The sequence below is a fragment of the Exophiala viscosa genome (assembly GCF_022695815.1).
Source record: "Exophiala viscosa unplaced genomic scaffold EDD37scaffold_2, whole genome shotgun sequence".
Taxonomy (NCBI): Eukaryota; Fungi; Ascomycota; class Eurotiomycetes; order Chaetothyriales; family Herpotrichiellaceae; genus Exophiala; species Exophiala viscosa.
In genome coordinates, this window is record NW_026944354.1 from 1,904,841 (window position 1) to 1,919,496 (window position 14,656).

Consider the following 14,656-nt stretch of genomic DNA (forward strand, 5'->3'; position numbering starts at 1 on the left):
TATTACATTGGTCGCTAAGTAGAAACGAGAGTGACCACCTAGGAGAGCAGATGGCCTACTTCCACAGTTTACCCAACGAAACTTCCTTGTCATCATGCTTGTTGAGCACTTTGGCTGTCGCAAGATCGAAATCTTCCTGAGTGACGTGGATTCTTCGTTCTCTCAAAGCGAACATGCCGGCTTCTGTGCATACACCTTTGAGCTCGGCACCACTACAGCCGTTCATCTTCTCGGCGACCTTTTTCAAGTTGATACCTCTTGTCAAATTCATGCTTCGTGAATGAATCCTCAGAATATCGGCCCTAGCTTCGACTGTCGGTGGGGGAAACTCGATCTTTCTGTCGATGCGACCTGGTCTCAGAAGCTGTCGAATTCTGTCAGCAAAACCCAAGGAAGGGGCAGGAAGAACTTACCGCTGGATCAAGAATATCAAGTCGATTGGTGGCCATGACGACCTTGATGTTCTTGGTAGGCTCGAACCCATCCAACTGATTGAGTAATTCCAGCATGGTCCGCTGTACTTCAGAATCACCTCCACTGCTTCCTTCAACACGGCTCGATCCTATACTGTCGATTTCGTCCATGAAGATGATACTGGGAGCTTGCTCTCTTGCCATGACGAAAAGCTCTCGGACCATTCGACTGCCTTCACCAATATACTTTTGTACCAACTCTGATCCAGATACTCTGATGAATTTGCAGTTGGAGTGATGTGCCACGGCACGTGCCAGCAGTGTCTTTCCGGTTCCCGGAGGTCCGTACAAGAGAACACCTTTCGGTTGGGCAATGCCTAATGATTCGAAGAGTTCGGGATGATTCAGACCCAGTTCTATAACCTCTTTGATTTCCTTGATTTGTTGATCGAGACCGCCGATCATATCATAGGTGCTGTCCGGCACTTTTTCGACCATCATAAGAGATACCAAAGGATCGACGGAGGAGGGCAGCATCTTCTCAAGTTTGTAGGAGTCGGAAAGGAGGGAGACTCGTTTTCCGACTGCGAGCTTGGAAACATCGACACTATCGGCGACATCAACAACTGGCGCATGTGTCAGTACGGAAGCGAGCGCATCTCAATAGCCATCATGGCTTACCGTATTTCCCTTCCGGGTGTACTTTGACAAGCACTTTCTTCGTACCCATCACCTTGACAACTTCACCCACATAGGAGCCAGGTTGCTGTAGAAGGCCCAGCTCTTCTCGCAGTAGCCGTACCCTTGAGTTGTAGTCATTTCGTTGAGCCTCTAAGCGGCGAAGCACTGCTTGACCTTGAATGATCTCAAGCTTGAGGGATTCGATCTTGTTGTGGTAGAAATTGTCGAGAGTCATAGTGTATTCGTGGTGGGATGGAACGAGTCGATTGTACAATGATATGTGTCTTGACTGCGACGGTGGACGGATCGATGTTGACTGCAGGTGTGGATGAACAGCAGATGATGGAAGGCTAGAGCCGCGTCTCTAATCCGCAGCCTTGGACAAGCCTCAAAAGCCCAGTGTGGCGTCTGTGGCGCGACTAAATCGACTTAGCTAACAATTTACTAAGCGGTCGTGTTTTAACGAGGTTGGTCTGTGTTTGGAATTGTTTGTTTGGGGGATTGTTTTCCGGGGGTGGCTCTTGCCGCCTGTCACTTGGCCCAATATTTTAGCTGTGACCGCTTGAAAACAAGCCTAGGGCACCCTCCCATAACGAGTAATACCACCTGGACAGCCTAATTGGCTTGCTGTCTAGGCCTAGGCTCGATCATTCTTCACATGATTGATTGTCAGACCTCTTGAATCTCCCCCAGCTGCACCTCTGCATCATCCATTTCTGGGGGCCCGACCAAATCTTGCATGCACTCTTGCCGTCGCTCCGAACATCTCGGACCTCTGCGACAATCACCTGCTTGGTCTTGACTTGCTGATCCTTGCACGTGCCTCTGTTGACGTGCTGTCTGGTGCACACCGTCTATTACTGTGTGTTGCTTTCTTATCGGTTCTGCCAGCGTTCTTATGCAGGCTCCTCCCCCACTGGAGACTTTCTGTATCATCTGATGCGCCGACAAGCCTTCTCCTTCGCATCATCTGGCCGGAGCACTGCTTCGCTGTCGCCAGCCCTTCCTACGTCCACGACGCCTAGGTAGAAACCTTGATTCGACGGAACGACAAGGACGAAGATTCCATGGTGGAATAGTTGCAGATCCGAAATGTCGCCCAACGGTACACCTCAGAAGAGTCCCACGCTCAGACCGGCGCCAGACGGACGATCCGAGTCTACTACGACGTCGATTGCGCAGGATCCTATACGTAGAGACTATGGTGAATAAGTGTCCAAGTTGCGGAAGAACAGCTCTAACAGGCGATATAGGCACTCTCAACAGTTTTCCTACTTCAAGCGCCCACCGACCACGCAGCTCCTACCGACACGATGATGTATCAGATATGCCACCTCTCTCACCCCAGATCTCCAGACCGAGAAAGCCTCCTACATTACGAAGAACGTCAACTCGTACAGGCAAACCATTACCACATCGCGGCGAACAATTCTCAGTAGACGATGATGTATCCGAGGTGGAAGGAGACACTATACAGACTATACCCCCTCTACCTCGTCAGCAGTCGACCGTACGTCGAAGGACTCATGCTGCCGTGCCACTTGCGCGTGTGGATTCAGCAGGAGAAGAGGAGGAGGCAGAAGAGGCGGCAGAAGAAGCCTCTGCCGAACCGCCCTTGGAAGACGGTGTTGATGAGGGAGCAGATGGTGACTTGGAGGATGACGACGATGAAGACGTGAGCGATGCTGAAAGTTTCACCTTAAGAGATCGGCAGCTGGCAATCAATCAAACACACCCTTTTGGTATCAGGATATGGAAGCCCGCCCTATACAAGAAGAACAGATCCGTGGAGAAAGGAGCGGAAGAAGACATTCACTCTTCGCCCAGCCAGATTGTAAGCAGCTGGCTATGGACCTTCAACTGCCTGTGGACCATCTTCTTTGGGTGGTGGTTGGCTATTGCAGCTGCTATCGGTGGCGTTGTTTGCTTCATCTTTGCCTGGGACCCTAGTGCGGCCGCGTATGGCAGAGTATTCTTCGGGCTTTCCAATTACCTCTTTTGGCCGTTTGGGAAATTCGTCAAGCTCGAGCAAGACGAGAACTACGCGGAAGAAGATGAGGGTGAGGGTCGAAGTATTGGCGAGTACGAACGGTGGCAGAGTGGAGATCTGGAGTACGGTCGACTGATGTTTGGTCCAACGGTCACCCATACCGGTTCCATTGTAGGTCGCCATCGAAACAGCATCGATTCAGCCAGCGAAACCGACAGCCTGCTGGCTCGAAGTGGAAGGATGGAAAGACCAGACACAAACGTCTCGCACAAATCGAACAAAAGACGACTTTTCGGGCGTGGTGAATGGACTTTGGGCAGAGTCATCTTTTTCATCTTCTTCTACTTCAACCTCGCTCCATTGATACTTCTGGTTTCAGTGGCCTGCTGGTTGATGGTCTTCTGGATTCCTATGGGTCGAGTCACTCTCATTTTGTTCTATCACCTTCGGAAACGACCTCTAGCGCTCACTTTTCATCGGGATGCTTCGACAGCTAGGCACTCGACGAACCCATCATCGATTCTCTTGTGCACCTATCGGGCTGTCGGTACGAAATATTGGAAGTACACAATTGATGGAACCAACATCTTTCTCATCAACTTCCTCGCCGTTGTGGTATTTGTCATTTTGGACTACTTTGTGCTGAAGATCGGCTTGCAGCTCAACATTTGGCTCACAAGTCCGGCACTGATGTTCACACTAGCACTTCTTTCGATCGTCCCGCTGGCTTACTTCATTGGACAGGCCGTGGCCTCGATCTCGGCCCAATCATCCATGGGCATGGGAGCCGCAATCAATGCATTTTTCTCTACTATTGTCGAAGTCTACCTCTACTGCATTGCCCTCAATGAAGGAAAGGGTGCTCTGGTAGAAGGAAGCATCATTGGCAGTATCTTCGCTGGTGTCTTGCTCTTACCGGGTCTCTCAATGTGCTTCGGAGCCATCAAACGCAAAACGCAACGGTTCAATGTCAAGTCGGCTGGTGCCACATCGACCATGCTGTTGTTTGCCACCATCGCAGCATTTGGACCTACCCTATTCTACAAAATCTACGGAAGCCATGAGTTGATTTGCAGGACATGCACGTCTGGTGACCTCGACAGCCCCAGAGATTGCAGGCAGTGCTATTTTCGGCAGCTCCCAGCAATCAGCGATGAGTTCTTTGTGAAAGCTGTGCGACCCTACTGTTGGTTTGCGGCCGTGCTGCTCTTTTCTTCGTACATCATCGGGCTCCTGTTCACCCTGCGAACGCATGCCGCCATTATTTGGAGTACCGATGTCGACGAGAAGAAACCTCAGCAACCTAACACAGCAGATGTGAGTCCCATGGATACTCGACATCATAGTGTTAACAACTCGCAACACTTGCACAATCCAAATGGCTATATTCCACGATCGGCCATAAGAGACTCACAATTGTACAAACGGATCTTGGGCCAATCTCTCAGGTCAGCTGGGCTGCCTGCCGATGGTGATGCTACGAGCGAGCGAGAACATTCTGGTGCGCACAAGAGTTTGTCGCAAACTCACATCATTGATCATGCCGTTGATCATCCAAACAAAAACGATTTGCCGCATGTTGTACCACCCAAGTCAAGTCACGGTTCGGAGCTTGTCAAAAGTCCTTCCATGCTCCCCTCTATGCTCCCCATTGTTCCAGGCCTGTCCGAGGAAGACAACAATAACCTCGTGCGACAAGTGGCGGAAATGGCGGCGACCGCTGCAACCGTTGCGGCCAGAGATGCAGTCAACCACCCTCGGACTGCATCCTATCAATCGACACATGTCTACAAAGCCGACTCTGTAAAGTCTCACCGACCCTCAGGAGCTCTCCGTCACAACGCTGCGACGGAGCAAGACGCGTATGCGAATCCTGCAGTTGAACAAGCTGTTCATCCTGGCGGTGAGGGAGGCGGGCAAGGCGGCCATGACGCGCCGAATTGGTCACGCACCAAATCGGCCGTCATTCTTCTGACGGCGACAGTGGCCTATGCTATCGTTGCGGAAATCCTGGTCGGAACCGTGGATGTGGTCCTGGACTCGGTCGATATTGACGAAAAGTTTCTCGGCCTGACCTTGTTCGCCCTTGTGCCGAGTACCACCGAGTTTCTGAATGCCATCTCCTTCGCGATGAACGGGAACATTGCTTTGAGCATGGAAATTGGTTCGGCTTATGCATTGCAGGTCTGTCTGCTACAAATCCCAGCCTTGGTGCTCTTCTCAGCAGTGCATGGACGATTTATTGATCCCTCTGACTTGATCGACCATACTTTCAACCTGATATTCCCACAATGGGATATGACGACGGTGATCCTCTGCGTTTTCTTGCTCAGCTATATGTCTGGAGAAGGCAAGAGCAATTATTTCAAGGGAAGTATCTTGGTCATGACCTATCTTGTGGTGGTGATGGGATTTTACTTCAGTGGATTTACCTCGTTTACTATCATGGGCGCGGATTCCACCGATACATTGGCTATTGGGAATACTATCAGGAATACTATTCGGTCGGAGTTGTGAACGGGGTAGTTTGGGACTGGCATTGAGCGAAGGCGTTTGTTTATGATTTGGTTTCTTTCGTGGCGAAGCAGGGGTATAACTATACGGATATATATGCGCCCGGATGCCTGTATAGAACATTGGTATAATTTCTCTCCACATCAAAACAACATATCAATCCATTTACATGGACTATTGCATCAATATCGGATCATTGTTGACGTGTGGAAGTGTCCAAACGGATAACATCCCAACAAGGAATGGTCTCGTGCCGTCCGTGTCTAACGTCACTTCTCACCGTATTTGGTCTTGTGCCTCATCAACAATTTACATTCATCGCTTCATTCATGACATCGCACAGTATTAGATTATTCCGGTCTGTTCGTCATTTCACGTCGATGTCCTGACAGTGACACCAGTCTACAGATCGAAATACACTCAACAAGCAAGACTCGAGACTGATACCCGGCCATAACAGATGGCTCTTGTGGAGTCATCAGGAGTCACTTCCTTGCCAACATCCCTCCTCGACCTCCTGTCGAATTCACTCATACTCGAGAACACAGTCCCATACCTGCCGCTGTCGGCCATCTTTGCCTTATCCAGGACATCTCACTCCTTCCGAGAACTTCTCCTCCGGACGACCAGCGTCTTTCGCTATGTCGACCTTTCGAAATGTCGTGGCGCTTATGTTTCACCCAATCTGCTGACGAGGATAGACGTCGGCGGTAATTCCTGGCGCGCCGAGAGGATTGACGAAAATTTGACCGAAGACGAATTTCTTTCCGGACCATTGCGTGGTGTACTATCGAATCTGAGACGAATGAAAGTCCTCGCCAATATCCAGACTTTGGTGCTCGACGGGTTGTCATCTGTCACAAATGACCTGATCAATGATATTGTCACTAGTCCTGAGTACAATATCCGCCTGCTGAGTATTCGCAAATGCCTCAATGTCAACGAGGCCAAACTCCAACAACTTCTCCGTCATCTGTGTCGGCCTAGCAGACCCGAAGGCACGCCACGGTTACAGGGCTTGTACTTCTTTTCTCTTCCTGCTTTGACGCCTAGACAAAAAGAAAACGAACTGCGCTACAGCAGTTCGGGCGTGACGACGTCACAAGGCGCGCAACTCGGGGCTGCACAATTCGACGACCTGTTTGTCGTCGATGGAGTAGACCGGTGGTACGCCCCGAGCGGGCGAATCATGGTGCAGGGCTATGTGCAACGAAGTCCATGGGAGGAAACACTCCTCGCTTGTGCTGGCATCATCAGCTTCGATGCGATCCTGTGTGATCATATGCACGAGGACATGGCTCCCGTCTTGCATCCCGCCTCTCGTGACTATCTGGCGGAGATCAAAGCTGGCATTCCACCGCTTGCGACCTTTGCATTAGGTCCGGGTGGGTGTGCTGGCTGCGGACGAGCTCCTCACGGCGCGCCTGTTTGGGGCGTCAGCGACCCTCGCGAGTTTCCCTTGCTTTGGCCGCCACCCTGTAATGGGAGACTCGTCGATGCGGTACGTCCACCAACAAAGGTCATGGACGATGGAAGCATACTGCCGCAACGGCTGATTGTGTCGTGCATATGGTGTCTGACGAATCGACATTGCGATAATTGTCACCGATGGTGGTGCTCCGATTGCTATAATCCTACGACCTCGAAGAAGCTCAGCGACCTGGAGCGACTGGATCGGGCGGGCCTGTCGTACTTGCCATCCAGAGAGGAGTTGAGTGGCGGTGCCAGCGAAGAAAATGGTGGCGATCATATCAAGGTATTTAATGGTCTTTGCGTTGAGAATTGTCTCGTTAGCGAGTGGATGGCGGGTGCCGGTGGTGGTGGTATGTGGGGTTGAGAGAAGCAAGAGCTGGGAGGTGATAAAGAGAAATCGCGATGACTTTGAGACGACGCAAGAGATATGGGTATCCCATCACCATTGATCGCGCCGGAAATTCCTACCCAAAAACACTACACCTCCCGAGTGCCCGCCGTCCCTGCCCATCACGCTTTGACTACGAGTGTACCTGGACTGACGCTCACCTTCCTTCTTCCTAGCACCGAAACCTCACAATATCGCCTGGCCAACCTGCCGTGACACGCGACTGTTTCGAATGCGGACGAGTCTGTAGCCTGTGTGCACCGCTATCAACGCGGACGTGCAAGCGGTGCAAGAGCACGTATTGTATCCAGCATAACACAGGGTGCGATGAGTTTACTGTACGTTGACCACCTGAGAAGAGGTGAAAGGGATTGACGGCTGACATAAATCGACGAATAGTGCGACTGGTGCATGTTTCGTGGAGGACGCAGGACAAGGGAGCTCTACTAGACCACTACCTACCTGTACTACGACATGGAACCTCCTCTTTGGCAGCGATTGCCGGAACCTCCTCTCAAAGATCATAGGCCGAACGACGCCCGCCGCGGCGGTTGACGCTGCCAACCTCAGTACGACCCCTCCTCTCTACTCCGACATGTCTATGTACGACCACCCATGCCACGAGAAAGCAATCGACACTTGACGGCCTCTACGATACTACAACCTCAGATACACTCTTCTCCAAAGCCAAGCGTAAAGCTTAACAATGATGAAAAGTTCTGTTGCGAGCAAGACCTATTCAAGGTCAGCCAACAACAGCAAAACGACGTGATCATGAAATCTGAGGACCCGGCCATGGTATGAACAAAGTCGAGCAAATTACGCGCTCTCATCATGGCACTCCGACCACCCGCCTCTTCCAGACCGCAGCGACGAACAGCCCTGGTAGCCGTGAGGCATACCAGGCCAGCTTGTCCTGGAAGAGGCGCCTCAGTTTGTTAAGAATAAGTGACTTACCTGTTCGGTTTGTTTGGGCGAAAGTGTTGGAACGAAAAGAAAAGAGAGAGCAAAGGGGGGAGGGAGCCTGTATATATAGACCTGTGAGGACTGCCAAGTCAAATTGTCGAGCGATGGAAAGTCGAAAAGATCAGAGCAATGATCTCTTCTGACTGGTCTGATCTGGACCGAGCGAGGGTGGCGGATCTGATGGGATGAATGGTCGTGGTTGCCTTGTGTACAGAATGATCATGCTGATCCTGATGAGAGAGTGGTTGCGCGGGCGAGTATGCCTTGCCAAAGGCTGGTTGTGTGAGTGGGCGGCTGGGTATAGGAGTGGGTTTGCTGGTGGCGGATCTGATCTCGAATTGATATTGGGTACCGACTGAGTGGACAGGGAGCGCAGACGGAAGACGTTTGACGACCCATGCGGCACCACGAGAATCAACGGCTGCCGATCATCTAGGCATCTAGGTTTCGGTGAACGTTATGGATGGACCACGAGCTTGCAGAAAGTATGGCCCTATCTGCCCAGGAGCTGTCCGCTGGATGGGCGACATTAGTGATGGGGAATACGCTCACACACGACACGATCATTGCGAAAGTGGCCGGACCGAGAAAGCAAGTTCCGGCGCGACCTCTGCCAGCTCGCCCTAACCACACACCAAGGAGATCAAGGAGCACTCACTACATGGTCACTGCCGGGAAAAGCCCATCAAAAAGCCCGTCAAAGGGCGTACATGGCTCCCCATTGGGCTCTGACATTGTAGACACATTGAACGGAGGAAGCACCACATTGTCACTGTTGTGGGAGAAGGTCCGCCAAATGCATGCATCATTCATTGATCTCATACGTATACCTCGTGTCATAGCCTTGTGGCGTCAGAGACGACCTCCATGGTCATCAGTCTTCCAGTACTGTCGTGACCTAGAACGAATAGACCATCCCACTCGTTTCTCTTTGAAAGACTCCCAACTAAGTACCGCCGTACTACCTCACTGTGCCTTCTTCTCTCCCTTGCCCTTTAGATCCATAAGGTCAATCATACCAATCCCAACACGCTCCGACTCAGCCCAAGTGCGCTGATGGTGCCAGAAGTGATCAGCCGGACGGGCAGTCGTAAGACTGTCAGCTCTCGCATCCTCCTCGAGACTCTCCCTCGAGATCATGCTTGTGAACGCTTGTTCACCCGACGCGGTCTTGAGAGGACTATTGGGCGGCGAGGCGACAGGCTTGATGGCGTCTGCAAGGCCCGCTTCCTCAAGGAACTTCTTGCGCACCATGAACCGCTCGCTGCGTTCCTTGCGCATGGCCGAGCTGTCGAACTTGGAAATGGCGTGGCGCACGGCCATGCGCACAACGAGGAAGATGTGCTCCGAAAGGAGAACGCTGAGCAAAAGTGCCCAGAGACGAATAGCATGGGGCTTGCCATCTGGTCCGTCGCCACCGCTGAACATATACACGAGAGCGGCGGTGGTGATGCTGCCGAGCCAAGCGAGGAACTCCATACTGTCCAGCCAGGGGCCCAGAGTATCGGCGCGGGCAGGGTTAGGTCGTCGACTTTCCATGGTGAGTTTGAACGTATCACCGCGCAGCTCGATCCAATTGTTGATAAAGTACGACACGGGCGTCGCTGGCCAGATGACGGAGAACAAGGCCAGATATCCAAACTGGATGACCATCTCTCGCAGGTCGCTTGTGACGTCGTATTCTGGTAGGGCCGCCTCTTCCCGGACACGGGTCAGGAACTCCTTCTCCTCGGGAGGATCGTTTGCAGATATCGAAGGCGCTGCTCCGCCAGATTTCTCGGCCCGAGCAGATTGCATCTCCTTGTACTTCTTGGTGCCTTTCTGTGTCACGAGTGGCACAACAGTTTCCATAGCAAAGTTGACCAGTTGTGCCGTCACCGCAAAATATATCATTTGGTTCTTGAGCCTGTTGGGGTTGATCGTGAATGCAGCAGGTGGAGGCGTTTGAAATTGCTTTTCGTGTTCGGCGAATGGTCGGACCGTCAGACTGAAGATGTCGAGGTAAGGTACAAGAAGAGAGGCAAAAGGGACGTAGACGAACGACGTCAGGATGATTCCCAGATAAGAGGTAATGAAGTTGATGACAAAGACTTTGGAGATCATAGCCTTGTCGTGAGCATCTTGAGTTTCGTAGTTCTCGTAGAAAGTAAGGCGCTCGGCAAATTGAGTCAAGTAATTGGTGATCGTAGGGACGGCCAGCGTGAGGATGATGGTGGGAAGGAACACAAGGACCGACTTTAGCGGACCATTGTATACCTCGGAAATGAAGATCTCGATGGCAAAACAGGTGCAGATGACTGCTCCAAGGGCGATGACACAGAGAGCGGCCAGGGGAATCTGAAGGAGTTGTCGCTGCAGTCGTTTCTTTGAGGGGAAATATGGGATCTGTTCACCAGTAATTGAGTCGGTTATGACCTTGTCCGGGATGAATTCCCTCCTCTTGTCTTCGATTTTTCCAACGTTCTTGACGCCCCAACGGATGGCCAGTTCCTCCTCTTGACGTTTCCAGTACTCGACAAAGACGACACACCATAAGCCGTTGACGATGGCGTAGATGGCTGAATAGTTTCCGAGCAATACCCATGCGGACAATCCGAAAGCGGCAGGGAAGATGAGGAACGAGAAGTATGTCTGTAGGAAGGCATAGTAATAGCCAATCTGAAGAGGTCAGCATATGTCTTCAGGTCAGGTCTTAGCCTGTCTGTACGCACCTTCTCACCCATAGTATTCCTGACCTCGTCCAGATCTTCCGGTGTCAGAAACGTCTTTTGCGAGAACTCGGTCAACCATTTCTTGTTCTTGGCATGATCGTGTAAAGGAAAGACGGCTTCCACAGCTTTCCATTCGCCGTGCTTGGGTGTTATACCAGCTCCACCTTCCTCACGCGGACAGCATATCATGTGGTGGATCATTCGATATCTTTCAGCTTCGGTCAATGGTTCTGAGGTGAGTGTCTGGGCGGTATCTTGGGTGGGTTGGATCTGCCGGATGCCATGTAGCCAGTCCTTGATTCTTGATCTGTATACCACCTGTGTAAGGGTCTTCTCATCGGCGGCTTTCACAAAGATGAACAAGGACGTCTCGTCATTGCGTCGGACCTCCGTGGCTAGGCCAGTTTCGGCGAGGGCACGGATGAGCTTTTGGAATTGTTCGGCCCCGGTTTGTTTGTCTGGAACGTGTTAGCACCGAAGCCGGACTGAGAGGAGGTGAGTTTTGTACCGTCGTCTGGTACTCTGAAAACAACCACATAGTCGACGTCCATGTTGGTCTCCTGCACCTTGTGAGCCATGGTGGGTGGCAGAATGGGAGATGCGAGGAAATTGGCAGACTGAGGTGCGAGATACTGAGAGGAGGCTGTTCGTGCAATATACACGTAGGTGAAAAGGAAAAGAATGAGCTGAGCAGACCAGAAACCTGGAAATATCTTGTTGTGCAAGACGATACGCAGCCCAGATTCGAAGCTCTACGTCACCGTCGATTGTGATCGCCTGTGATCGCTAAGATGCAAACTAGACCCGTAAAAGCTAGATCAGCCTTGCATAGATGAACGCTAAATCATCTATAGTGGTGGTGGAATCAGTGGCCAATCGCGATACCGCGCGACGAAATGACCTCGGCACTTCACTTCAGGCAACAAACACGAGCTTCCACGTCCAATGTTCTTTTGCTCAGAGCTCGACTTACATTGCAACCGACTTTCTAGTCAAGCGGGAAATTACAATTGTGCAAGATGGCGGCAAGGACCCGGCCAGAACAATGGAACCAGCCATATGTTGAACCAGACCCAAACAACTACTCTGCCTACCAGCGGGAAATATGGTGGACTCCGAGACCCAATCTTCTCCACTAAGCCAGCAGAATGGGAAGCGCTGGCACGTTCAAAAGTTCCAGCAGGAAACTTCGGATACGTCTCCGGCTCAGCGAGCAGTGGACAGACGAACCTGTCAAATCTGGCGGCCTTTGACCGATATCGTCTCCGCCCGAAGATGTTGGTCAATGCGACTCGACGAGACTTGAGCGTCGACCTATTTGGCACCAAACACAACAGCCCACTGCTTGTCGCACCTGTCGGCGTGCAGAACATCATGCATAAAGATGCCGAAGACGCGACTGCCAAAGCATGCCGTAACGTTGGCGTCCCCATGATTCTCTCCTCTGCAGCAACTAGAACCATTGAACAGGTCGCTGAAGCCAATGGCGATGGCGATCGTTGGTACCAACTCTATTGGCCGCGGCCTCAGTGGGAGGAAGTCACGGTCAGTCTACTCAACCGGGCCAAGTCGAACGGATATAAAGTCTTGGTGGTAACACTGGACACTTTCAATCTGGCGTGGCGACCCACCGATCTGGATTCATCTTACTTACCATTCCTTTGGGGCGATGGATGTCAGGTCGGCCACTCTGATCCGGTGTTCAACAGGAGATATGAGGAGATGCAGACAAGAGATACTCGAACTTCGGGAGAAAAGCTGGCCGAGTTGTGGACCATGCTCAAACGGCCGGGCTCAATCTATGGCGCCGCTCGGGTACTGGCCAATATTCATGTCCTACAAAAGTCTAGAGCATGGCTGGACGTGTTGAACTCGGGAACGTACCGCGAATGGGAACACTTGGAGATTCTGAAGACGCTGTGGGACGGTCCTATCGTCCTCAAGGGCATTCAGACCGTCGAAGATGCCCACAAGGCCATCGAGTACGGCATGGACGGAATCATCGTTTCCAATCACGGTGGCCGGCAATGTGACGGGGCCATTGCTTCGCTCGACGCCCTTGCTGAGATTGCCGCCGACGAAAAAGTCCGTGATTCCAAGCTGACATTGCTTTTTGATAGCGGTATTCGTACTGGCAGTGACATTCTGAAGGCTCTGGCTTTGGGTGCAAAAGCGGTGCTTATTGGTAGACCGTATATGTATGGTCTTGCGATCCGAGGACAGCAGGGTGTTGAGCACGTGTTGAGGTGTCTGCTGGCTGACACTGACAATATGCTAGGCAATATGGGCAAGAAGAGCATCCGAGATCTTCGCAGGCATGATCTACAGATCCAATCATCCTCAAAGCTCTAGAAATTAAACAGGGCTACAGCGGGCTTTGCCATTTGCTCGCTCGGTTACATTGCATTCGAAACTCAGATTGGGCGACGTAGTGACTGCTGGTTGGCATAGATCCGTCGCCACTAGCCAATTGCAAAGGGAGCGACTGATGGCGTCTTTGCCCACTAATTGCAGGAGGTCAATCAGGTGTGTTTGTGGTGCGCGACGCACCTCGTCCAGAGTTCCATCCCGCCTGAAATGTTTCTACACCCTCAGGCACCCCAGCATACCCATCGCCAACTTTTCAGAAGGTCCTGGAGGATCTAATGACGACTTAGTAACGCTGGTGAAATCGGCTTGTTCCAACTGCAAGGGGCCTGAATACAGGACGTCCACGTCGTTTGCCAATCATTGATAGGTTGAAGCTGTGATACCCCCGTGCTGTGATCGAGGTTGCGCTTCATTGCCGCGGGAAAGTCGACCGAAAGTTGACTTGATATGTCAATGTCAATTGGACCTTGTGCCAGGGAGACAGGCTTCCATTGACCATCGTAGTTTGGCGCCGGGACGCCAACAAAGTGGGCCTCGCGATATCGAGTCAGCCTCGCAAAGCACTCGTCAGCTCGTGGAACGGAAGAAGGCGTGCTCTTCGTATGATCTAACCGACTGTCGTCCATTCTGCACAGTACATGGCGGTTCAGACCATCATGGAAACCTTGTGCCCTCGGTGGCAGTTGCTACCCTCGCTCTTGGTGCTCCCCCGAAGCCTTTTGTCGTAATTACCCCGCATCGAATGACACGACCGCCACGCCAACATCCGTTCACCATCGAATCATTTGACCATGGCCTCCGATTGGCGCGTAGCTCCGAACCCACAGAAGTATTTATTCCAGGATTATAAGCAATTTACACCAAAATATGTCAATCATTTAATCATGTCGTCTTAGCGTAAGGAAACATCCTACGACATAATAAACATACGGACTAACTTCAATAGTCAGCTGGGAGAGCGTCGTACGTCGAATCTTAAGATTAACAATGTTGGAACACACAAACTAACTTCTTTCAGAGACTGAAGTTACAGTCACAAAATCTGAAGGCCGAGTGTTCGATTCACTCAGACGACAATTTTTTTTGGTACCGAACAGACACGATTCCTTGTGTGGAGTATTATGAGACTGTCTTTTTTGTCCTGAAAGGA

General features: G+C 51.6%; 5 protein-coding genes across 5 annotated transcripts; 3 read left to right on the top strand and 2 right to left on the bottom strand.

The window, feature by feature from the left end:
• Positions 1 to 55: 55 nt before the first annotated feature.
• EDD37DRAFT_606092 (26S protease regulatory subunit 8) lies at positions 56 to 1,329 on the bottom strand (the record flags this gene model as incomplete). Its single annotated transcript, XM_062814858.1, has 3 exons — positions 56 to 364; positions 414 to 1,039; positions 1,095 to 1,329. The coding sequence occupies 3 exons, from the start codon at positions 1,327 to 1,329 to the stop codon at positions 56 to 58; spliced, it is 1,170 nt and encodes a 389-aa protein (XP_062673156.1).
• Positions 1,330 to 1,708: 379 nt separating this feature from the next.
• On the top strand, positions 1,709 to 5,762 carry EDD37DRAFT_621886 (Ca2+:H+ antiporter). Its single transcript, XM_062816018.1, has 2 exons — positions 1,709 to 2,298; positions 2,348 to 5,762. The coding sequence occupies exons 1-2, from the start codon at positions 2,187 to 2,189 to the stop codon at positions 5,599 to 5,601; spliced, it is 3,366 nt and encodes a 1,121-aa protein (XP_062673157.1). The 5' UTR covers positions 1,709 to 2,186; the 3' UTR covers positions 5,602 to 5,762.
• Positions 5,763 to 5,784: 22 nt separating this feature from the next.
• EDD37DRAFT_257058 (uncharacterized protein) lies at positions 5,785 to 8,084 on the top strand. The gene is made up of 4 exons (XM_062810757.1): positions 5,785 to 5,956; positions 6,007 to 7,354; positions 7,636 to 7,797; positions 7,859 to 8,084. Exons 2-4 carry the CDS (start codon positions 6,059 to 6,061, stop codon positions 7,907 to 7,909), a joined length of 1,509 nt encoding a protein of 502 aa, XP_062673158.1. The 5' UTR covers positions 5,785 to 5,956; positions 6,007 to 6,058; the 3' UTR covers positions 7,910 to 8,084.
• Positions 8,085 to 9,107: 1,023 nt separating this feature from the next.
• On the bottom strand, positions 9,108 to 11,925 carry EDD37DRAFT_257103 (calcium-activated chloride channel-domain-containing protein). Its single transcript, XM_062810758.1, has 3 exons — positions 11,645 to 11,925; positions 11,137 to 11,594; positions 9,108 to 11,083 (listed from the first exon to the last, which is right to left on the bottom strand). The coding sequence occupies exons 1-3, from the start codon at positions 11,712 to 11,714 to the stop codon at positions 9,392 to 9,394; spliced, it is 2,220 nt and encodes a 739-aa protein (XP_062673159.1). The 5' UTR covers positions 11,715 to 11,925; the 3' UTR covers positions 9,108 to 9,391.
• Positions 11,926 to 12,023: 98 nt separating this feature from the next.
• On the top strand, positions 12,024 to 13,488 carry EDD37DRAFT_685399 (L-lactate dehydrogenase; the record flags this gene model as incomplete). The annotated part of the gene is made up of 2 exons (XM_062819893.1): positions 12,024 to 12,076; positions 12,234 to 13,488. The coding sequence occupies exons 1-2, from the start codon at positions 12,033 to 12,035 to the stop codon at positions 13,486 to 13,488; spliced, it is 1,299 nt and encodes a 432-aa protein (XP_062673160.1). The 5' UTR covers positions 12,024 to 12,032.
• Between the last annotated feature and the right edge of the window lie 1,168 nt (positions 13,489 to 14,656).

Bases quoted from the DNA above. Each gene is read 5' to 3' on its own strand.
- EDD37DRAFT_621886 (XM_062816018.1), top strand. From the start codon at position 2,187: ATGTCGCCCAACGGTACACCTCAGAAGAGTCCCACGCTCAGACCGGCG. The intron at 2,299-2,347 runs GTGAATAAGTGT...CAGGCGATATAG, and splicing joins TCCTATACGTAGAGACTATG to GCACTCTCAACAGTTTTCCT.
- EDD37DRAFT_257103 (XM_062810758.1), bottom strand. From the start codon at position 11,714: ATGGCTCACAAGGTGCAGGAGACCAACATGGACGTCGACTATGTGGTT. The intron at 11,595-11,644 runs GTACAAAACTCA...AACACGTTCCAG, and splicing joins TTTCAGAGTACCAGACGACG to ACAAACAAACCGGGGCCGAA. The intron at 11,084-11,136 runs GTGCGTACAGAC...TGACCTCTTCAG, and splicing joins GGAATACTATGGGTGAGAAG to ATTGGCTATTACTATGCCTT.
- EDD37DRAFT_257058 (XM_062810757.1), top strand. From the start codon at position 6,059: ATGGCTCTTGTGGAGTCATCAGGAGTCACTTCCTTGCCAACATCCCTC. The intron at 7,355-7,635 runs GTATTTAATGGT...CCTTCTTCCTAG, and splicing joins ATGGTGGCGATCATATCAAG to CACCGAAACCTCACAATATC. The intron at 7,798-7,858 runs GTACGTTGACCA...ATCGACGAATAG, and splicing joins CAGGGTGCGATGAGTTTACT to TGCGACTGGTGCATGTTTCG.